Consider the following 23,868-nt stretch of genomic DNA (forward strand, 5'->3'; position numbering starts at 1 on the left):
TGGCAGATTGGTGTGTAGATTTGTTGTAGAGATAAAATTACAAGTCGTATGTTGTTCAAACACACATGGACCTAAGAGGAAAAGCTTTGTGTTTTGCATGTACCTGATGGTTCTTGTCCCATTTGCTATGCAGATAAAACAACTTGTTCTGTACATCGTAACCAAATTATTTGGGTATGAAAATAATGACTCTTCTTTCACAAAACATTTCTGTGTTGAAAATTTTTTTTATCATAGTCTTTAGACCAGTTGTGTCAGTTTGACCTCTTGCGGACATGATGTGACAGTCTTGTTTTTACATCTACAAAAAGCCAAGAAGAAAAAAGTGAGTTTTAAGGGAATATTTAATACCATTTGAAATACCTTTTACATGAAAGACACCATCAGAGGAGGGGAGAGCTGCAAGAGTGCACAATGTAAAACCGGTGATGTGGCACACCCTAATGACAAACAGCTGTCTTAAAAAAGGATGTGGAACATATCAGAGTCCTGCCACACCTCCTGGATAAATTCACTGCTTTAAGTGTAATGACATCCAGTCTAATCAAAGCAAAGAAAAGCACAAGGATGAAAACAGGTGCACAACTCAATAAAAAGTCCAATGGTGAGATCAGGGAAGCAAATATACACCAAGGTTAAATGAGTTGGAGAATATTACAGTTTTGTTTCTCCAGTAATTAGTAACTTAACTTTTGTTTTTTATTAGACCTTTTATTTTGAAGTTGTTAGAGTCTGATGGATATAAGAAACTTCCTTGAAGCAGCTCTTCAAAAGCAAGTCACACACAAAGGTACAAATGTCGATGATAGGGCCTGCTTTCTGCACACTGTCAACTATTGACAACAGCACGTGAACATCTAACGAAAGTAAGCTGTTCGTGCATCAGTTCACACACTGAAACAGTACGATTGACTCCAACACCAGCAAAAACGTGATTGGACTTTATACCCTCTGAAGTGTTTTGGATTGTCTGATAAATTACCACAAACACAAATAAATTAAAATTTTAGTTTTAAGGGATAACAGACACAAATTCACAACCTGATAAAGAATGATTCAGCCACAGGTAATAATAATAATAATATAGTTCCTTTAAATGAACAGTCAAAGTAGAAAACAGCTATGTCATGTACAAAAACTATAATACATAAGTCGTGATGTAAATATTGATTGTAAACTGCTACTACAGCTAAAAGAAAACCAAACTCAACGGCAAAATCATGTGCCGTCCTTTCTGTCTGTCCAGTATTGATTGGGATTCCTATTGATCAGTGTAAATATTTAAATGACGATGTTCTGGACATGTAAAATGCAATTTAAAAACTTACAGTTTCAATTATCTTATTCCCAGATATACAGGCAGAGTGACGGAGTGCAGTTTCCCACATTTACTCTTTTGGATTAATTACATTGCATTTATATGTAGTGCTAACTATTCAATATCAAAGTTTAAATATCTACTGCATTTTTATGTTTTAGGCCACTTTAAGCCTCTTTAATAAGTCAGTTTCCATTATCTGAGTTATCTATAATCAGTGCGACCAGTTTACAATGCAGCTGAAGGCACCACTGACACAACCATGGGACCCATAAGGCTTATTTATTTTCATGTCCTAATTAAAAGTGATTCTCACAGAGTGAGACATTTTGAGTATCTGGTCACATAACTGGCTCTGACTTAGACAGTTATAACTGCTAAATGTAATATACATGTCTAGGATGAATGTACAACATGAGGACTAAATATTGCAAGAAAAAGCATCTCTGGAGTTATGTGAGGAAAGTAAATGGATGTCGTGAAACAGGCTGAAAATGTACTGAATGGAAAGTTTAGGAGAGGATGCAGCCTGTGTCCTTCTGAGGCTTCAAGTCAGGTTCCTTCACTGGCTTCACCTCCTCCTCCTTGGGTTTGGCCTGCACATCAAGTAATATTTATAATACCACCAACAACTATAACATTGTTATGAAATAATCTAGAATAAATAACTGATTTGGTGTGTACCTTGTCGTTTTTGGCTCCCTTTGTCAGATCGAAGGTGGCGTAGACCTCAGGAGTGCACTGCTCACTGAGAGGTGGCAGCTCAAATGGGACGGGCTCAGCCAGGCCGTAGCTCGCCTTCATGTCCAGCTGCGGCGGCTCAGCCGGGACTTTATGGAAGTATCTGTCCAAAGAAACAAGTAGAAGGAAGAATTTCAGGTTTTCATGTTTGAATGCTTTCCCTGTTGTTACAAAGACCCTTTCTAAGAGTAACTTAAATATGTACAAGACTTAACCGTGCAAATGGGAATCCTCTGTTGTGGTTCTCACTTAATCATTGTCAGCTGGGTCTTTAAATGGTTTGTGATCAACTTAACTCACAACTCAAAAGTTTTTTGCAAAACTGCCAGATGTTATTGTCACACTGTTATCAGCCTGTGTCAGTTAAGGGTCATAGTCTGTGAAGGTTCTCAGTCATCCAGGTCATCGTAGTCAAAGGAGCTTGCAAAGAAAAACATCTGGACTTCTTTAAGTTGCTTGAAGACGTTTCACCTCTCATCCGAGAAGCTTCTTCAGTTCTAAGGTCAAATGGTGGAGAGTCCCAGATATAAACCTAGTGGGAGTGACCCCCCACAGAGGGACAAAAGTACCCCCTGATGATCCTCTAATCGCCTGAGCCAAGGTGTGAAACTGGGTGTGGGTCCCAATCAGCCAGAGTTTCGGGTGTGTTCATTGTGAACATAGATGGCAAGAGGAGTGAAAGAAGCCATCTATGTCCACTGTGAGCGACCATCTTTGAACAGAGGCGGGGCTTACGACACCAACTCTCTGCCATCTATAATCCAGTTTTGAGATCCCTTCCCAGACGCCTTAACGCGCACTCACATCCTGGGCCATCTGACCTCAGGAATTCGCATGATAAGGTGGGGCCAGGTTTCACAATGAACTCACCTGAAACTCTGGCTGATTGGGACCCACACCCAGTTTCCCACCTTGGCTCAGGCGATTAGAGGATCATCAGGGGGTCCTTTTGTCCCTCTGTGGGGGGTCACTCCCACTAGGTTTATATCTGGGACTCTCCACCATTTGACCTTAGAACTGAAGAAGCTTCTCGGATGAGAGGTGAAACGTCTTCAAGCAACTTAAAGAAGTCCAGACGCTTTTCTTTGCAAGCTCCTTTGACTAAGGGTCATAGTAATTTACACATAGACTTGGTTCTTGTATCTCTTGTCTTAAATTCAATGTTTTCCCTGCTTTTACCTGTGCCTGACACAGGAAAGGTACCTCTAGCCACCAGCACGTGGCATTTATGCATCTACAGAGTGACTGGCATTAAAGCGCAAAGTAGAAGAAGAAAACAACAATCACCAAACTGCTGACCAATGAAATGTGTGCTATACTGAAATTAGATGCTACTGTACAAACAGGAACAGGCATCAACAACTGTTTACATAAGGATGGCTATAAACTAGGAGGTAGAGTGGGCTGTCCAGTTTTATTTACATAGCTCGAAATCACACCAACGCTTTAAACTGTAAAAGACCCTACATTAATCCTCATGTTGAGGTGTTTCTATGTGATAAGAGTAAAAGCATGAATGTGTGTGAATGGGACAAATGTAGCTTGTAGTGTAAAAATGCTCTTTGGTTTATTCGATTCATTTGCAGTTAGAAGCAGGCGGGTTTTGTGGCGATACAGCAGGCAGGGCCAGTGCTGTGGAAAAATGAACAATACTCCGCTCACCTCCAACATGCAAATATATTTAACTTTTCAGGCGACAGCTGGGCACTATAGTGAGGTCACGCGTTAGTTTCAGGTGAAAAAAAATGAGAGAAAATAATATTTTGACAATGACGCCCAACAGAGCTATCTCTATGATGAACACATGCAAATTCACAGGAACATAAACCCGAAGCTGAGCGTTTGTGCAGGTGAAGCTCAGGGCAGCCAGCTGACTGTTTAATCTGACGACACACAAATGTGCCTTTGTGTGAGTGGAAAATGTTGTTAATGATTGAAAACATGTCCTCAGAGTTTGACTCCTGAGCGCCACGGGAACCACGACGTAAACATTGCATCATCTCGTCACATGTGTGACGGGGAAAGTGTAGAATCTGAGCCACAACTCTGTGTGTGTGTGTGTGTGTGTGTGTGTGTGTGTGTGTGTGTGTGTGTGTGTGTGGGGTCTGGCTGACTCACATGAAGCCATTTTCTCTCTGGCACTTCTCCAGCGTCATTTTAATGAGGCCACCCAGCTTGAGGAAGAACAGCTGCTCCGATGGTTTGGCCGTTGTACCCGGGCCTTTGGTCTGACGGTACTCTTTACATAGTGACTCAGCGCGGGAGTAACCTACACGCAGATGTTGTTGTGTTAACACAAAATATATCCAGGGAACAAAGAAGGGGAAACAATTCAAACACAACTCTAAGATCTGCTGCAGCAATCACACAGGAAGCTCCTGTTTGGTAACCTACATCAGCGGTCCCCAACCGTTTGTGCGCCACGGACCGGTTTATGCCCGACAATATTTTCACGGACCGGCCTTTAAGGTGTCGCGGATAAATACAACAAAATAAAACTAGTACCGGTACCGAAAAAAAGAAGATTTATTCATAACACACGTGAAAAGACCCAGGAAAACCGAGTTAACGATAAAAACGATGACAAAATAACGCTGAAAACCGATAAAACCCCTGAAAAACATACATTTCAGACCTGAGCCTCAACTCTCGCGGCCCGGTACCAAACGGCTCACGGACCGGTACCGGTCCAAGGCCCGGGGGTTGGGGACCGCTGACCTACATGACTGAAGCCAAGTGAGCAGGTAACACTGAGTAAGCACTGCAGTCTGCAAAGAACAGAAGTAACAGTCTTCTGTAAGGCATGGACTTCCGTTTTCTGATTAACACAATTAATGAAGTACTTTATTACAAAATTTAGTAATTACAAAATTACTAAATTTACAAAAGAATAACAACGCAAAAAAAAAAAGGTTTTAAAAACGCACACAACACTAAACAACGGACGGTTCTTTTAGAAGCAAAGACGGAAGAAATAGCTTTACAAATTTATCAGACCACAGCCTAACATAAGACTTGTGCTGTAATGAGCAAAGTCACATTTACAGTGGGGCAAAAAAGTATTTAGTCAGCCACCGATTGTGCAAGTTCCCCCACCTAAAATGATGACAGAGGTCAGTAATTTGCACCAGAGGTACACTTCAACTGTGAGAGACAGAATGTGGAAAAAAAAAATCCATGAATCCACATGGTAGGATTTGTAAAGAATTTATTGGTAAATCAGGGTGGAAAATAAGTATTTGGTCAACAACAAAAATACAACTCAATACTTTGTAACATAACCTTTGTCGGCAATAACAGAGGTCAAACGTTTACTATAGGTCTTTACCAGGTTTGCACACACAGTAGCTGGTATTTTGGCCCATTCCTCCATGCAGATCTTCTCGAGAGCAGTGATGTTTTGGGGCTGTCGCCGAGCAACACGGACTTTCAACTCCCGCCACAGATTTTCTATGGGGTTGAGGTCTGGAGACTGGCTAGGCCACTCCAGGACTTTCAAATGCTTCTTACGGAGCCACTCCTTTGTTGCCCGGGCGGTGTGTTTTGGATCATTGTCATGTTGGAAGACCCAGCCTCGTTTCATCTTCAAAGTTCTCACTGATGGAAGGAGGTTTTGGCTCAAAATCTCACGATACATGGCCCCATTCATTCTGTCCTTAACACGGATCAGTCGTCCTGTCCCCTTGGCAGAAAAACAGCCCCATAGCATGATGTTTCCACCCCCGTGCTTCACAGTAGGTATGGTGTTCTTGGGATGCAACTCAGTATTCTTCTTCCTCCAAACACGACGAGTTGAGTTTATACCAAAAAGTTCTACTTTGGTTTCATCTGACCACATGACATTCTCCCAATCCTCTGCTGTATCATCCATGTGCTCTCTGGCAAACTTCAGACGGGCCTGGACATGCACTGGCTTCAGCAGCGGAACACGTCTGGCACTGCGGGATTTGATTCCCTGCCGTTGTAGTGTGTTACTGATGGTGACCTTTGTTACTTTGGTCCCAGCTCTCTGCAGGTCATTCACCAGGTCCCCCCGTGTGGTTCTGGGATCTTTGCTCACCGTTCTCATGATCATTTTGACCCCACGGGATGAGCTCTTGCGTGGAGCCCCAGATCGAGGGAGATTATCAGTGGTCTTGTATGTCTTCCACTTTCTGATGATTGCTCCCACAGTTGATTTTTTCACACCAAGCTGCTTGCCTATTGTAGATTCACTCTTCCCAGTCTGGTGCAGGTCTACAATACTTTTCCTGGTGTCCTTCGAAAGCTCTTTGGTCTTGGCCATGGCGGAGTTTGGAGTCTGACTGTTTGAGGCTGTGGACAGGTGTCTTTTATACAGATGATGAGTTCAAACAGGTGCCATTCATACAGGTAACGAGTGGGGGACAGAAAAGCTTCTTACAGAAGACGTTACAGGTCTGTGAGAGCCAGAGATCTTCCTTGTTTGAGGTGACCAAATACTTATTTTCCACCCTGATTTACCAATAAATTCTTTACAAATCCTACCATGTGAATTCATGGATTTTTTTTTCACATTCTGTCTCTCACAGTTGAAGTGTACCTCTGGTGCAAATTACTGACCTCTGTCATCATTTTAGGTGGGGGAACTTGCACAATCGGTGGCTGACTAAATACTTTTTTGCCCCACTGTACCTCTGCAGAGGAGGGAATGTGTTTGTGTGCGTGTGTGTTGTTTTGTCTGAATTCTAATCAAACTTAGGAGTGCAGAGTTGGTTAGCAATTCATTCAAGCTTGCCTTACAGTCTTCAAGGTCAAATCAATGATTTATTAGTGCAAAAGTCTTATACCTTATAAACTGTGATTTGTGTATTTTCAACATAGAAACATACAGAGCTATTTAAGACTGTTTTAACAGGTTTAAGGCACGTAGGGAATGATATATGGGGATTCTTAGTATGACGTTGCTCGTATATATTAAATACAATAGTATTCCCTTTAAAGTAAATACTGCACAGAGAGTGAGCTGCCTGGGTGAAAGTTTGCGCTCTCGACGTGCTTGTTTACGTCTCTGTAATTGCTTTACACATTACAACATGCATACATACATTTCTCTGCTTCCTGGAGAGATCTGATAGCTTCTCCACATTTGTCACTTGCCAGCAGTGTCTGTCCATGATAGCAGTACGCCTGCAAACACAAACTCAATGACAACAATCTTAACACTTTGTTTGTTTGAATTCTGTAAACAGAATAGTTGTTTTATTAACCTATAGCTGTGCTGCAAACTTTAGCTTACATAAGCCATGTAGAAGAGCTGCTTCAGTTGGAGATACTTCCTCCACTTGCTGCTGCACTCTGGCTCCAAGGTGTTCAGTGTGTGGTCTGCAGAGACAGAAAACTGACCTTCATATCTTTTCAGTAACCATCATTTTATTTTCTAGGCTCTTGGTCAACAAACCAGAAAGCTTCCCATTGTGCCTGGTCATCCAGAAAGCACAGTTGCCTCAGTGACTTCATTTGTTGGAAGGCATACATTATAACTTGATACCTCAAAATCAGAAATGCTGACTGAGAGTTCTCCTGAGTTTCAGCTCTTAGCTTTGAACAGTTCATTTCATTCAATTCAATTTTATTTACATAGTCCCAAATCACCAAAACAGTTGCCTCAAGGTGCTGTATTTATAAAGCGAAGACCCTCCGACAAGATGTCCAGTCTTGCTTCTTTCAACCATCTTGAAAATAAAACCACTACATTTCATTTATTTTCTCAAGCCTCGACTGCTACATCTTCCTCCTCTATGGCTCAAACAAAAAGTCACTTTCTCATTTCCAGCCGGTTCAGAAAGCAGCAGCTCAGCTTCCTGTTGGTTTCATTCGTTGCCAGCATGTAAAAGCAAGTCCGACTTGCTTTTACATGCTGGCATTACACCTTGTCTAATTTTATTCATAGTTGTTTTTCTTTTCTTTTTAATGTTTCCCACCTAAATGTAAAGACTGGTGCTCTGTTTAAATCGTCGATCCTGCTTCTCCCTGTCTGTCAAAATACTTAATAAACTGTTTCTAAAGGTGCCATACCAATAAGGTTGATAAAAAGCTTTATTTTACTTGTGTCAAAAGTACAGACCAGCTTTTTGATAGAAGTTTGCAGTCTCAAATGCCAAAGCTGCGATGATTGTCGCATTGTGTTTCAGTTCAATTGCTCTGGCAATGGTCACTGTAAAAACAAACGAGAGGAAAGAGCCAAACGTTGGCACACTGTGTCAGTGATGATTGATGATTAATGATTATCAGTGTAACATGGATTCTGACTCAGGCCATTAACTGTCAGACTATTTGCAGAGTAAGCCTTTTTATTTTTATAATATATAACATATATTTTATAATATAACAGATTTTAATGACCATCTTAAACATCAGAGATGAGAGGAACAATATCATCAGCGATCTGCACGATCACTGCACAGTGATCACTGTCGTTACCTTCCTGTGCTTCTGCCTGACACTGGATGATGTATGCATCAATGACTCGGGGCTCCAGGTCTCTGCCCTTTTCAGCTGGAGTGATGAGGCGAGGGATGTGGACATCCTGTAAAGAAGATATCAGAATAAATAAATAAATAAATAAATAAAACCTATAGCTTATATGTCTTAAATCCCTCAATCTATTTGCTTGTAGCTAAAAATAAGAAGAAGAAAAAAAAGAAAGAAAAACTGTAGTACTGTATTTTCCGCACTATAAGGCGCGGGTAAATCCTTTAATTTCCTCAAAAATCGACAATGCGCCTTACGTATGAATTCTGGTTGTGCTTAATGACCTCAAACCGATTTTATGTGGTGCACGGCGCTCAAAAATCTGTCAAAAATGTTTTAGTATGACTTTGGTAAGCTACGAAGCCACACCGCCAGATGGATTGTCAGAGCAATACGGCTACGGTAGTCAGGAGCCTCGGGGAGTAATCCGGGTCCTAAACTCCGTCCGTTTCAGGTCCCAAAGTCAAACGAACACTGCGGCATCAATGAGAGTTAAAAACTGTCTAAATTATTTCATCTGTAATAAAAGGAGGTAAAGTGTGTCATTAATGTTTTCTGCAGGGGAACTGCACTGATCGGCATCCACTTTTTGTCCTAAGCGTCAGTTTGTATAATAAAACCTTTCCAGTTTCCACTGAGGAAAGAATTGACATCTCCCTCACCTTAAGATTTTTGAAGATTCCAGCAGCAACCTTTAAGCTTCGGTGAACGTCTTTCGCTTCTGTCTCTGATACACTGTGTAACAGGTAAACATGAGCAGAAATAAAGTAACAACAACAAATAATAGCAATGATTTCAAGGTCATTTAAACCAATTAAAACCTTTCAATGAAACTAGTGGCATTAGGTTAAGTGGTGATTCTCTATGTGTTAGACCTGTGATAGAGAATGTATGCATGTATAGATGGACCAATTAAATAGTGTCAGATATTGCACCTTAAAAATCTAACATTGTTTTTGTAATACTTTATGTTCAAAAGTCATGATATTCTGTGCATATTCACATTAGTCACAGCGTCCTTTGTTTTTGATGAGGTATTAAAGTATGAAACTAAAGTAATTTGTAAAATGCATTTATGCAGAATAGTTTCACAGAAGAAGCCAAAAAGGCTCTTACTTTTCCTTTCCTGCCATTCTTGAGGCAAACTTTGTGTACCAGATGGCAACATTAAAGGCCATGGAGATCAGTTCAAAGACTGCATCCTGCTGGGCACTGGAAGGAGAGTAGGGAGAGACGGTGAGTTAAGAGAGAAGAAGAAGAAGAAGAAGAAAAAAAAAAAAAAAAGCCAGCGAGCTGCTAATCCACTTTTCTATGCAAGCAACCTTTACGTGGTCATTTGAGATAATATTTTATGTTGCTGGACAGACCATAACACAGGATTAGACTCAGCAAGACACCGCCTAGATTAGATGGGTACATTCAGTTCATTCAGTTTGATTATTGTTATGAAATTTAATTTATTTGTATTTACTTAGCTAAGGAGGAAGGGTTTTTTTGTTTTGTTTTACTCTTTTGCTTTGAGCCCCATGTACATGAGCTGCATGCTAAATGATCTTTTGTTAAAAGGGTTGGCATAATAAGCATGTGCTTCAGCCAGTACCTTTTGATTAGCCTTGTCTCGTGCTTTCTTGCAGATCTTTATTCTGTATTCATTGAGATATTTGAATGCTAATCAATAAATAAATTCTTCCACTCATGACAACAAATACTGAAAATAACTCAATTGGGTATTATAATGTATTTTTCCCCAATTTAAGAAGTCATCAGCTCTGCCCAGAGGTCTTCATATCAGAAGTCTTTCTGTAATGTTTCATTTATGGTAAATGGCCTGTATTTATATAGCGCTTTACTAGTCCCCAAGGACCCCAAAGCGCTTTACATATCCAGTCATCCACCCATTCACACACACATTCACACACTGGTGATGGCAGCTACATTGTAGCCACAGCCACCCTGGGGCGCACTGACAGAGGCGAGGCTGCCGGACAGTGGCGCCACCGGGCCCTCTGACCACCACCAGTAGGCAACGGGTGAAGTGTCTTGCCCAAGGACACGACGACCGAGACTGTCCAAGCCGGGGCTCGAACTGGCAACCTTCCGATTACAAGGCAAACTCCCAACTCTTGAGCCACGATCGCCCCATATGTTTAAAAAAATGTTTAAAGCTGCTAGCTCTTAGATAATTCATCACTGTATCATTAAACATGAACGAGATTTCTTCCACTTACTCTTAGACTAGAAGTACTCCCTCTGTGTCCTTACCTTGGCGTGTTTCCTTGTAAGGTATCGGTCCACTTAAAGTTCTGGATGAACCTCATCTTGTTCTCCTGTGTAGTTCCATCCAAGGGCATGATAAAGCCTAATGCATCATAAAGATTTTTTAAAGACGGGCAAAGAGACTGCTGGTTAGATGCAGAGCAAAATAAGTGAGACACAATTCACAACCATTGAACTGGGTAATATAAAACAAAACATTCTCATTTACAATTTATTTATTACATTATTTAACCTCCTAGGACCTGACGTCCACATGTGGACAGCACATTTTGGGTTGACTAAAATACCAAATTTTGCTCTACAAGGGTCTGATATCCACTTACGAGGACGTTATACTGCCACTGTTCTATCGAAATTCAAAACCAATGTCCTCATATGTCGATCTCATTTTTCTCAGAAACAAAAATCAGGTTAAAAAAAAAAAAAATAATAATAATAATAATAATAATCAGGTAATTCTTTGTTTTTACATTCATCAGGTCCCAATCAGCTTAAATGTCAAAGAGAAATTAAAAATGCATGCCATGAAAGAGTTTGGATCTTAGGAGGTTAAATACAGGCAATTACTAGACAAGAGCAGGATCTGTGTATATGCAAGTGATGATGAGAAGGGAACTCTTAGAAATACACAGTTGCGACTGAAGCAGCAGCCTCGATTGCATAAATTCCCAAGTCTTACACACAATCTTGTCACTGGGTCCTTTTTTTAAATTTTTTTTTATTAACACCAGTTTACGCTGATGCAGTTCATAAATCTGGTCCATCATCTCCATGTTGCACTTGTTACATTTGCTACATTACCAGTTGGTGACAGCGTGACAGGTTTGTGCTATGGTGTCAAAATAACCACACACGGAGACTTTTCTAAAACATTACAGTAACGTAACAGAACAACATAAAATACAAATATAAAAAATATGATATTCTATTAAAGTCACTGTAATGTTGGTATAGTTTTAAACATAGTGGTTCTCAGACTTTAATGTATTTTAAACACTGCATTGTAGTATTGATGCGGTGGAAACCCAGTCTTACATTTTTATGTTAGTATTAGATCATGTGAAACATTAAGCAGATATAGGATTAGTAGATTAATACGGGATGTTAACCACTACGCGGTCAGACCCAAATTTTATCAATAGGGTTCTGCACGTTTGTGGAAGATCAGTGTCGTTTTTACAGGGAGTAAAATGCTGAAAACCTGTTGTTATGGCCACACTAGTCCATCAACATACAACAGTATTTATACATTTTGTGCATTCTCCTATTCATTCCTCAGTTGGTAGAAACCAAAGAGCCACTCCATAAACACAGAAGAGTCGCTTCAACAGGACAAGACTCAGCTGTACATCTGCTCCTAAAGGATAGCAGTCACTCTTTTGAGGATGCCAGCGTTCACATTTTGGACAGAGAAGACAGATTATTTGAAAGAGGAGTGAAAGGAGGTCATCTACGTCCAGAACAGGAGGCTTATGACACCAACTGTCAGCCACCTAGAATGTAGTTTTCAGATCCCTTCCGAGCCCCCCCCCCCCCCCCCCCCCCCCCCTACATCCCAATAAGTCACATGGTGAGGCAATGGTTTCACCTGAAACCTCTGCTGGTAATGATGCACACCTTTTTTCACACCTTGGCTCATGATGACAACACACGATATTAACAGTGCGTCAATGACTCTCCAAAGGAAAATCCCCCACTAGGTTTTAAATATCAGGGAGCTGAAGAAGCCTCTTGAATGAGAGGTAAGAATATCTTGAAAAATCTTATAGAAGTCCAGTCGCCTTCTGTTCAAGCTCCTTACATTAGCCATCTTCTCTGGATATAAAAAGTGAGTTCTGTCTCAGTTTGTCCACACTACTGACAAACAGGGATGTCCAAATTCAGAGATGACACCAGTTTCAAAGGGCCACACTCAGTTAGATGCAAATACAATGTTGTTTTTGAAGTCTTTGAAAATCAAGACTGTTTCATGGCAAACATTAAGATGGGAAGGAAGGAGTTATTTCTCTCTTGAATCTGTCTTCCTTTATCGACTTTGCTGTCTACACCAAAAAGTTGCAGGTGCGATCTGGGTATGCATTTCTGTACAGACTACAGATGAAGCTAAGCAGGCAAGAATGTATAGAGAACCTAAACTGTTATGGAGACCAAATTAAAATTTGTTTATAGCCAGAGCTGTGGCCCCTAGGCCATAACTTTGATATCCTATCTGTATCTAAAGTTATCTTGGAAAAAGATAAAAAGATACCCTGAAATGCTGGTGAACAAACCTTGAAGAAGGGAGAAGTATGCATCTGTGGCATTCTTCATGATCTCAGGATTGCAGGTGATATCAGTGAACATCTCCAGCAGCCTCGCTCTGGTTGTCCTCAGGTCACTGAACATATCACAAATAGTACTGTTGCTTTGTGGACAGCCATATTCAGTGAGACTAAATTTGAACAAAACTCCACCATTGCCTGGTCCCAAGTCCAGGATGAGAAAGGAGGAGGGTTGAGCATGGGCTAGCAACCCCACCCTCTAAAAAAATAAATAAAACAATCATGCTACAGAAACGGCCCTATGCTCCACCAGGAGTCTACAGGAAAATTGATTGACATTTGAACAAATCATTGCCATTGTTGTTTAGCAGTGAGGCGACTGAGATTAGGTGATCAAATAATGGTACCAGTAGCATAGTAATGGTCAAATGCTATCCGATTGTTCAGTGATGACGCGACGAATCCTACTTCCAGGCCTAAAGTAGTCTGAGTTTAATATGGCTTGTGTGTTGTTAACATGTTTAATGTTTTGTATTTTCTTCTATTTAATCTCAAAAAGCTCCTAAAACAGTCAGTGATCCCTGTTGACCTCCCTCGGCTTTTATTACCACTAATCATTTATTTAAGCTCAGTTTTTAAAACCTTAGGATGTAACTACAGCCCAGCCCATGCTGCAGTATATGAATGACTAACCTCGTATTGTGGATGGATTATCTCAGTTGTTCTCCTGGCTGAAGTTTGGTCCTTTTACAGCATCCTGCCATGCGATTACATTTGTTCCTGACCACCGAGAACACTCACGTTAACTTTTATCGAGTGGAAAAAAAGTTATCTTGTTTATATTATGCTAACATAGCTGTGTCGCTAGCGGTCACGTAGCACATCATTATATACCAGCTAGCCCAACTTCAGTAACCCTACAAACGTCACTGCTGTTTAGTTTTCTGTCTTCATTTATGCTGGAAGTGATAACAGAGCTGTACGTTTTAATTTGTTTCCAAAACCCCGCAGTCAGGACATGCTATATTGTATTTAGATAGAAGCTAGCGAGCTAACTCCCTGCTAACTTCTAACTACGTTAAATGTCATAAATTCCGTTTTCATGGATGCCTGGATGTTAAACTCAATTGTTACACCTGGTAGAGCAGAACGCTGATCATTTTATTAAAGATGAAAGACTTAAGACAGTTTTTCAACTCTCAGTAATGCCATAGTGATCGTATGATATATGGACCTGCAGCGGACTTTAGGTCCAGACACGGCTAGTGACGTCAGACTGAACAACCAGATTGATAGAGGGTAAGAAACTATACATAGCAGTTTATTAACCAACTGTGGTCATGGTGACGAACACAGTCCATTGTGATATCCCTGCTCACGGTGTATCAGGTGGAGATAAGACATACTTGCATATCTTATTGGCTGCTGGGCTCCCTGCCACCCCATAGAAGTTAAAGGACACAGGAGCTGTCGCCTTCAGTGGGTTTCTGTGAAACCAGTGTGCCATCCTGTGAATGAATACACACCTACAAGACAGAGGAACAGTGTGACAAACAGTTAACAGTTGAGATAAAGGCGATTTAGATGACTGACACGCTAAAATGCCACAAGTTACGTGGATGACAACCTTAGTTGTTTAAATATCAAGCAGCGCTAGCTAACAAATCTGTGACGTTGGCTAGCGTTATTTCACCATCACGGTGGCTACAAGTATCCCTGTCAGCACTCCAAAAAAAGCGCTTAAGTACTAACCAAACTTACTGTGAGAAACCAATAAATCGTTAACATTACTTTAAGATGCCGTGTACACCGTTTCGTTTAGTATTTTTCTTGTCTGTTCTTGACTAAAGTGCATTACGTAAGCTTCTAACAACAGCCGCTAACGGCTAACACTATGTACAATTCCAAACGTACGGGATTCGTTAAAAAGACATTACGGCTGCCTTCTAAACAGACAAGTGAACTGAACATATTCAAATACAATAGAAACTGTTCTGTTACCTGTCGGAGCTTGTTATAGAGCTGACGTTTAATAGCCTTATTGGAAAGTCTCTCAGACTACAAAACTTACTTCCGGAAATAAATACGGCATAGTAAATAGCCAATGACAAAGCCCGATTCAGTCACCTGACATGCATCCCAGACAACGAGCTTCTGTTTTGTCGAGGGTTCCGAGTGGCCGGTGTCGTCCCAAAAAAGCCATCATAAGCCAAAATAGTGACTGCCGATGTTTCTGTGCGGATTTAATGTGTAATGCTGGTAAATAAGCTGCAGGCACCTGGATTTACAAGTGGGTTATATTTAAAACTAAGAAAACCTGCTTTGCAAGTATCCGAATGACTCTGCAGTTTGGACCCCTGTGCTGTACACCGTAATTAATCAAGTCTTTTTTTGGCCACTTAACATATCTGTTATATTTGTCGAATTTCTGATGTCCTTTTGACCAGATCTCTCTTGAAAAATCTATTTTATATCAATGCCGCTTTTAATTTATTGCCAAAATGAAGTTATTTGGCAATAGCAGACTAGCCACAAATAACCTTGTGACAAGAATATACTTTCTGGCTCAAAACGATGTATATAATGCAAATTATAGAGGAATCTGTGAATTACAATAGTTTAAATAACAGCAATCCGTTGTTTGGCAAATCCCCAAAATCACTTTTTAGCATGACACTACAAAGGCTATAAAGATGCAACAATAAGCTTCTTTTTAAGATGTGACCTTCCACCTGGGGTTATTTCATCTGCCGAGGTGCCTTGTTAATGGTTTCAAGGTGTTACATTATATTCCAACAATTTCCTGGAAATACCTTTCCAGTATATGCAAAGCATCACTTTCCCAAGAATAACCTTTAAAAAAAAAAAAAAAAAAACAGACACCCATGGCATACACACTGATCTTTGATTGTCTGAAACGCTGCCATTTTTATTTGATGACCAGTACAAAAACACATTCAATATGTATAAATGCCCACTGACCAGTAGGACATACTTCTATGTAGCGCTAAATTCTTAGGAATGTTTCCCGGAAGAACCAATTACAATAACTGGTTGTAACTGAAGCATTATTTAGTGAATACATTAATGGCAGTATGTTTAGAAGTGTAAAAGAAAAGTGTCACAAGGGATAACATTTATTTTATTTTCCCATCATCCTTCAAAAGTGAGCAATGAGCTAGATCATTAATATCAACATAATAAAAACAATGACAAAAAAAATAGTTTGTCTCATTCTCAGCAAGTCAGGAATCAGCAAAACAACAGGTACACACACATACACCAGATAAAGTGTTGTGTATAAAGTACTTGTGTGTACTGTAGGAATCATTTCATTATCACATTCATTTCAGTTGTTAGAGAGCACACAGAGGTGCACCAAAACCAGATCACACCAGGTATTACACCTATAGTATACACAATGCCAGTGTAAAAATATTCTTTACAAACTACAGACTGAACATTTTGGTAAAAAGCAACATTCACATTTCACTTTCCCTAAATATCGAATGGACAAAGACCATAAACTATCAAAACAAATGTTATTCTGCATTACTGGAATTTCTGGTCAAAAACAATGTTAACAATACAGCTTTAAAATCTATTCTAAAAGAAGGCCAGGCAGAAAAGGCATATTAGGTCAGCTTAAAGGCACTAAATGTATCATTACACCTAGTTTTATTCACCCAACATTTGCACTTGAAAAAGATTTTTTCTATAGAACCATAACAGATAATTACATTATCATTTAGTCCATTTTGTCAACAATAAAAAGGTGCTAATGTAGAAATGCAGCATTACAAGACCCTGATCCTGCTTCCAAATAGTTCACTTTTGCATATCAGAAAGAGAATAAGCCACCTCCTGCTTTTACAACTGGGAATCAATAAGTCAGGGAGTTGGAAACTGATTAAATTGTCATTTTCACCCCAAAAGAGAGATCCCCATTTATATCAGACAGACACTGAATGTTACAAAGAAAATTCCATTTACAAAGTCATTCATTCCAACAGCTAGCTTACAAACATCTGCTGTAAGATGATGCTGCAACGTTCCTCATGTACTGTCTTTCACACTTTGATTAAAGCTGTAAGTCTGAATTATACGCGTCTTTACTTTAAAACGTACCAAAGACGCACATGAGTAAAAACATTTAATTTCAAACATTTGATAATAACAGTGTCAAAATCATGTTGCAACAAACTGAAATGTAAATGTAAATAAATGAGTGCAGTGCTCCAAGTTACAGAATTCGCAAATAAATTCAGAAATGACAGTGCGTATGTGCACACTCTGGATATGGTTTACTCTCAGTTTACAACAAAGTGCAATATATATATAGTCTAATTTTGTGGCTTGTAGGAAACCCAGAGAGCTGCTGACATTCAGTTGAACTGAGCTTGCAGGCAGCATACAGAACAAATTTCAACAAAAGGTGTTGGCACCCATACATCTTTGGTAATTTAAGAAAAAAAAATATTGTCTTTACTGTGCTGAACAATGCAGTATGTTTAGATGTGATTTGGTCCAATTTTGGGGGGTGATCATTTAAAAAGAAAACAAACAAAAACAATACACTGAAAGCAAAGACAACCCAATGCAGCCCCTAAAAAGCCTGAAAAAGTCTTTTTCAGATGGCACACCTGTAGAATGTTAAAAAGTCGCAGTTCAGAGTCGTTTGGCGTAGTTATTACATAGGATGTGATCGCGAATGTCTCCCCATCCTCCGTTCTTCATGTGCGCTTTGTGCGCCACCGGTTCTGCACCATCGAGGACAAGTGATGGAGGAAAGAGGCCGGCCTTAGCTTTCTGAAGTCCTTCGTCAACCTTCTGCGCGGCCCACTCTGGTCTGCAGTTCTCCTTCTGGTGAAGTCCACAGTCTCCTGTGTGAAGAACCCTGGAGCCCAGTGCTGCCGCCACTTTGAGGGGCTTCGATATGCAGGTTCCAGAGATGTGCTGCAAAGTCCAGTCCCAGTTGTAGTCGTCGTACGTGCAGAATTCATTGTTGCACCCCATCAGCTTGTAGTACACCTCCCTGGAGATGGCCATGCCTATGTTGTGTTTGGTGGACATCCAGCCTGTGGTCAACACCTTGTTGGATAGTGCGGTGAAACCATCCAGGCCATTATGGTTACCCAAAGCCAGCAAGTCACAGTCTGGGCAGTTGTTTTTTCTGAACTCGATCATTGATTTATAAAAATGGAAAAAGTCTGGTAAGATGTAGTTGTCTTCCTCTAGAAATACTGCATAGCCACTGTAGCCCTGCATCGCCTGCACTCGCTCCCACACGAAGTGCAGCTTCCACCACCAGTGGTGTTTGGTTTGAGTGATGAAGGCTTCTCTGTAATGACCGTAGGAGTCGGGGTGTTCTGCATTGAGGCATTCTGTTTCCAGAGCCCTGTCCTTGGATATGTCTCGGGGGCAGTCTCGTGGATCCTGCCCAGGAAACTCTCTGGGATACAGCTGAGTGCTGAAGGGGAAATAAATCTGCAGTACCTTGCAGAAAGTTATCCCTTGAACAATTGTGTTGATTTCCTCTGAAAAATAGTCATGGCTAAAGATGAGGAGGAAGCTGTGGACCTCAGCAGCTTTGGCCAAAGATTTGATAAGCAGGCTGAGGTATTCTGGTCTGTTGTGGACTTGCACAACCAGCACCAGCCGAGGGTCCCCTGGAAATCTGTCTGCATTGTAAACAGACTGCTTTAAGTTGGCACTGTAAACGGACTGAGTTAGCTCTGACAGCGACCTGAAGTTCAACTTTACCGGGTCACTAGAGCTCACGCCCGGGTTCTTTTTTACGGTGTTACCGGGTCCGCTTGTGTCATCAGAAACTAATAACACGCGTGTTGAAAACAAAAGAGTAACAACTACGAATGAAATGCCGAGAAGAGCGAGCAGATTCCTCTTGAGCAGCCGAAACCTCATTTTCTTTAAGTAAAAACACACTCCGGAGTTAAATAGCAGTGGCGTTCATTCACCTTGTCGCGCGCCTCTTCGCCACAAACTTCCGTGCAACATTGCGTCCTCGCGCTCCTCCTCATGAACGCTCCATTGTCGCGTGACAGTTCTTGAACCGTGTGTCAAACGCTTCCTGACGGTTGCTCTAAAAAAGATGTCGAGGGCTTTCCAGAGGAGAGCCGTGTCATTTGTTACACAGTCGCTCCTGCCGCTTGTTTTTAACACCTGTGTGTGGAAAAGTAGAAGCAAGCGGTTTGACCAACTTCATAAAACTTACGTGTACATTTAGCGGTTAAGAAAAAGGGAAGTTAACTGTCCGTTGTTAGCTTGTTTTACTTACCCGAAGTAGTTGTACTGTGTCAACACGATACTACCAGGAAGAGGATGATAGGACTGTGATACATGTTGGGTTCAACTTGTTGACTGCTGACGTGTACAATCCAACCAACTGGGGGAGAGTGCGACGTCCTGCTCAGCAAATCATGATCCTGCGTATAGCTCCGTAACATGAGAAGGAAATGTAGATCAGAGCCCATTTGATTGGTAAATGATAGCGAATGTTTTATAGAAGGGTACTGCTTTCACTGCAAAGACTTTGGAATTAGATATTTGCTTATTACGTGGTGTATGAAATTAGACTGTTGTATGTAGGTACTAAAGCCATTGAGTGAAATAAGAGTGACTGGGACTGTTTGTTTTTTGCTCTCCTTTTTTCTCCCTTTTTACTTCTCATTCGAGTAAGCGTTCTGCCCCTAAATTGAAAAAACAAATCTATTTGGAGTGGAATCAAGGTTAGGGATGCTAAAGGAGGCATGGCACTCTGGTTACATTCAGGTGATGAGGGAAGTTATTTTGGGTGGTTTGGAGAGCACCCTATTAATCTGTGATGTAAGCTAGAATAAGGACTGTACATCATTTGAAATGTCCCATTCTAAACTGAACCTTTAAGAATCCACCCACGCTATAAAGCTGCCTTTTGTTGCTGTCACATCATCTCCCAGTGGAAGTAGCTGGGAACTGTGATGGCACACCCTCCCTGGGCGAGGCCTGGGATTTCAAAGTAGGAGTATTTGTTAAGTGTGTTACCTTCGGCATGTCACAACCCTCCATGTTTACCATATTAGCTACAACCACCTGGGAAGTTCTGCAGTCTGACCTGTAGAAACACTAAACATGTGGGTCACTGGTCAATACTAACGAAAGAAAGTTGAGATTAGATTGATCTCGGTCACAAATATTTGTTATTATTTATTTTTTGGCTGACTGTAAGTCTGAAAACATAAAGGTGATCAGTTCTGTATATAATATACAAACTGTTTCTTTTTTGCATTATTTATAGCTTTTTTGTTATCAGCTAAGCTGGTTAGCATTGTTTCCATTGATAAATGTAACAAACTAAAAACAGCCTGGTAACAAATCGAGGACCACATTACAACACTTTATACCGGTTGTGTTGCAGTAGTGAATTATATTTGTGTTTCAGTCAACTGCCTATCTGGTATACTCTTAATCTATTGACCTTACAATAAAAAAAAATTGTTTTAGGTTATTTCAGTTTCCTCAACCTATGCTTTACACCCTGCTGGATTCTTGCCCCAATCAACGATGTCATGTCACACCAGCACATGCAATTCTGATTTTCTTTGCAGATAGGGATTGCGGAAAAAAAACACCAGGGAAAAAATGAATGCTGTAAATGTTGTATAGTTATACTGTTCCATACTGTTGTGACCCAGTCACTGTTCATGCCTCCTTCTACACGTAAATGTTTCTGTGGCCTTACTGACTTTGGGCTAGTTCTACATCGTTCATGAAAGGAAACACAATGGACCCCCCCCCCCCCCCCCCCCCCCGATCTGTTCAGGTCTGACTGGTTCAACACATAACAAAAGCATGAGGTGTAACTCCTGAAACTCTGAGGCTGGAAAGCTTGATCCTCCTGATAGGAAGAAACCTAACAAAAGGAGATGGAACTAAAGATGTTATGGCTTAACAATAAATTCTTTCCATCCAGGAGCGACGGTTGGAAATGACCTTTTAGCTATGTCTGGTACAGTATATGTGTGTTTTGTATTATCTCTGCTATATAATATAAATAAATAAGTAGAATAAACACAAATACCAGATTTTCAGTTTCATGGTTTGTGGTCAAATGATGAGAGAGGTCAGCATTGTTTTATTCCTTGATTTTGGATGTTTCCTTTGTTTCTCAAGGTGCTACTGAGATTACATGACTTTACAAAAGAAAAGAATAGAGAGAGTTAAACACAATAGAGATAGTTAAATGTGCAAATGCAAAACACATATCACCATCATGGAAATGCAGCATACTTGTTTACTGTCAGTGGCACAGGTTGCTAATAGGAAACGTGTGACACACATTTGCATCTACTGTTTCCTTTTCCTTTCTTTTTGTTTTTAGTAGAATGAACATTTTGTCTTTAAAGCCCACTATTCTCAAAGGAAGATCTTCTGTAGGCAGTGCCACTTTCTCCACATCATACAAATGAGCAGGCCAGTGTGCTCCACTGAGATCATTTTCATGGAAATCACTTAACTTGAAATCCATTTCAGCGAGCATCTCTAGTATCTGTTGAGTGACAGTTATCAGTCTGTAATCAGGAGGTTGTCTTTTTTTAGGACTGATAGTTTATGCCAGACTGTCAAAAAAACATATCTAAAGATGACTACGTTTAGCTGCCCAATACAGCAGAAGCATATCTTGACAAAAGCTTTATTTGAATTGCAAATGTTGAGGAACGCCTGTCAGAGGCTTTAGTCAATTGAAACTGTGCTGTGGTTTACCAGCAGACACGCGCATGATAAAGCCTGTTTTTAACTAAAAACTTTATTTCTAATAAACTATAGTACAGCCTGATTTAAAGCAGTCTGACAGGTGTTTTTCCAGTGTGATTATAGTGGATGTGTACTTTCATCACAGTTCACTTTATTTAACTGTTAGCACTGATGCTTTCAGAAACACGACAAAAACATAGCCTTCCGTTTTTAAGACTTCGTGTGTTTTTCGTTTTTGCTAAGTGAAAGCCAGTGAAGGAGTCAGAATGTGGTCATTTTTACGGCAGAACAGGACAACGCGCAGAGAGGTCGTTACATTTTCAGGCCATTAGGGGTCGCAGTTTAATACATTATAGTCTGGCAGTGCATTAAACTGAAAAGCCTTATTTCTGATCTGTAGACTTACTAATCTAAGTAGAGTTGTTGTTTTTACTATTTTAATATTAAAACAGTTCGTATACACCAATGTCTGCTGTATTTTAATAGGAATCAATTCTGTTTCCATGTAATAACTATTCTATTTTCTTTAGTGATTTAGTTTCAGATGCCACCAGAAGTGGAACAGACCGTCTGCTCCACTTCTGGAACACACAGTCCTTCAGGCATTATTTACAATAAACATAGTTTTGTGTTTTTTTGTTGTTTGTTTGTTTAAAAAAAAAGAAAAGAAAAAAAAAGAAAGAAAGAAAAGAAAAGAAAAGAAATTAGCACAGAAAAAAATCAAAGCAAATACAAGATAGAGAACAAAAATGAATATTATAAAGAAATATAATAATGATAAAAGAAACAGAAAATAATCCACAAACATCACTGTCCATAAAATAAAAAAAACCCCATTTCATATTATTGTTTGAACAGTATAGAAGTTTGTAAATGATTATTATAACATAATATTTTAAAGTATTGGCATGGTTGTATTGTAACAGTGTAAGGGTTTGGCCACTGTGTGGCTCTGTTGAGAGAAGCAACTTTAAGGCTCCTCAAGGCTTGATATATTACTTCCCAGGTGTGGAAAATGGAAGAGTAAAAATACATGACACCTGTATTTTATTTGACCAAACGCAGGAAATAACCATATTACTATAAGGAATGTAAATTTAAGTCAGGGTGTGGATGTGTTGTTTCTGGATGTTTATTTCCCAGACTTCAGTGAGTCCCGTCCCAGTGCAGCCAGGGGTTCTCATGCCTTGAAGCCCCTTGTGTAGCATCAACAGTTATCTGAACCTCAGCCAGGAAAAAGCCCCACGCTTCTTCCCCTTCTTCACAGAAGATTTGGAAATCCTAAACACCCCGAGGAGCGCTCAGCCACACTGTTAAAGAGCTCCCCGATGAGGCTTGATCAGCTGCAGGTAAGTGATCATTTGCGTCATGTGTGGCCAGCCTCCAGTCGGGAGGTTTAAAACAAGATGTTTTCTACCAGTTCATCCACAAAGCAGACGTCACAGCCATTTATAAGAAATTCATGCTCTTAATGATCTAACAAAGGGAAACTATAGAAAGCCCAGCCAGATGAATGCCATGAACTCGTAATCCAAGCGTGAGTCAGTCACCCAGAAACGTATGACTCACATGACCTGTGCCATTTTTTTAATTGTAGCCACTGGATGGTGCCAGTGAGCAACATAGCACTATGAGCTTTTCTCCCCAACTTTGATCACAGGTAAAGAAAAAAAATGTGAAATGTGTTGAAGCTTAGCTGTACACCCAACATACCAGTTCTGCATTGTTGTAATTCTGAAACAACTGAGGTCTCAGGGACCCTGAGTCAGGGTATCTGAGATTACTAAGGAAATACCAAGTAAAACTTTGAGTTGTAGCAGGCAATGTACTGACTTTTAAACAGGACATGTGCTTCTAATAAGTATCCACACTGCAGCTTTTTCCAGTCGATCTTTGGATCAAACTCTCATAAAGCAGTCCCTGAACAGATTTCACTTTTGTGAGCTGTAAGAACCACTCTATTTTCACCCCCCACCCACAACAGGCATTGCACATGTGCACAGATGAGGAACATATAGAAGATTC

The 23,868-nt window shown here is 40.3% G+C and overlaps 2 protein-coding genes across 4 annotated transcripts; both read right to left on the reverse strand.

Annotated features, from left to right (window-relative positions):
- Window positions 1–326: 326 nt before the first annotated feature.
- brox (BRO1 domain and CAAX motif containing) lies at window positions 327–15,226 on the reverse strand. 3 transcript variants are annotated; one of them, XM_026194857.2, is made up of 13 exons: window positions 15,091–15,226; window positions 14,496–14,615; window positions 13,099–13,205; window positions 10,814–10,910; window positions 9,668–9,763; window positions 9,214–9,286; window positions 8,501–8,606; window positions 8,145–8,234; window positions 7,317–7,402; window positions 7,126–7,207; window positions 4,178–4,328; window positions 2,003–2,162; window positions 327–1,914 (listed from the first exon to the last, which is right to left on the reverse strand). In XM_026194857.2, exons 2-13 carry the CDS (start codon window positions 14,594–14,596, stop codon window positions 1,831–1,833), a joined length of 1,233 nt encoding a protein of 410 aa, XP_026050642.1. In that variant the 5' UTR covers window positions 14,597–14,615; window positions 15,091–15,226; the 3' UTR covers window positions 327–1,830. The 3 variants fall into 3 exon arrangements, with proteins under 3 accessions (XP_026050642.1, XP_026050643.1, XP_080146247.1); XM_026194858.2 differs by lacking the exon at window positions 15,091–15,226 and adding an exon at window positions 14,851–14,960; XM_080290121.1 differs by lacking the exon at window positions 15,091–15,226 and adding an exon at window positions 13,783–13,869 and having other exon boundaries at window positions 14,496–14,596.
- Window positions 15,227–16,724: 1,498 nt separating this feature from the next.
- Window positions 16,725–19,516, reverse strand: LOC113006941 (alpha-1,6-mannosyl-glycoprotein 2-beta-N-acetylglucosaminyltransferase). Its single transcript, XM_026143207.2, has 2 exons — window positions 19,388–19,516; window positions 16,725–19,272 (listed from the first exon to the last, which is right to left on the reverse strand). Exon 2 carries the CDS (start codon window positions 19,012–19,014, stop codon window positions 17,758–17,760), a length of 1,257 nt encoding a protein of 418 aa, XP_025998992.1. The 5' UTR covers window positions 19,015–19,272; window positions 19,388–19,516; the 3' UTR covers window positions 16,725–17,757.
- Between the last annotated feature and the right edge of the window lie 4,352 nt (window positions 19,517–23,868).

Source organism: Astatotilapia calliptera, chromosome 15, assembly GCF_964374335.1.
Source record: "Astatotilapia calliptera chromosome 15, fAstCal68.1, whole genome shotgun sequence".
NCBI lineage: Eukaryota > Metazoa > Chordata > Actinopteri > Cichliformes > Cichlidae > Astatotilapia > Astatotilapia calliptera.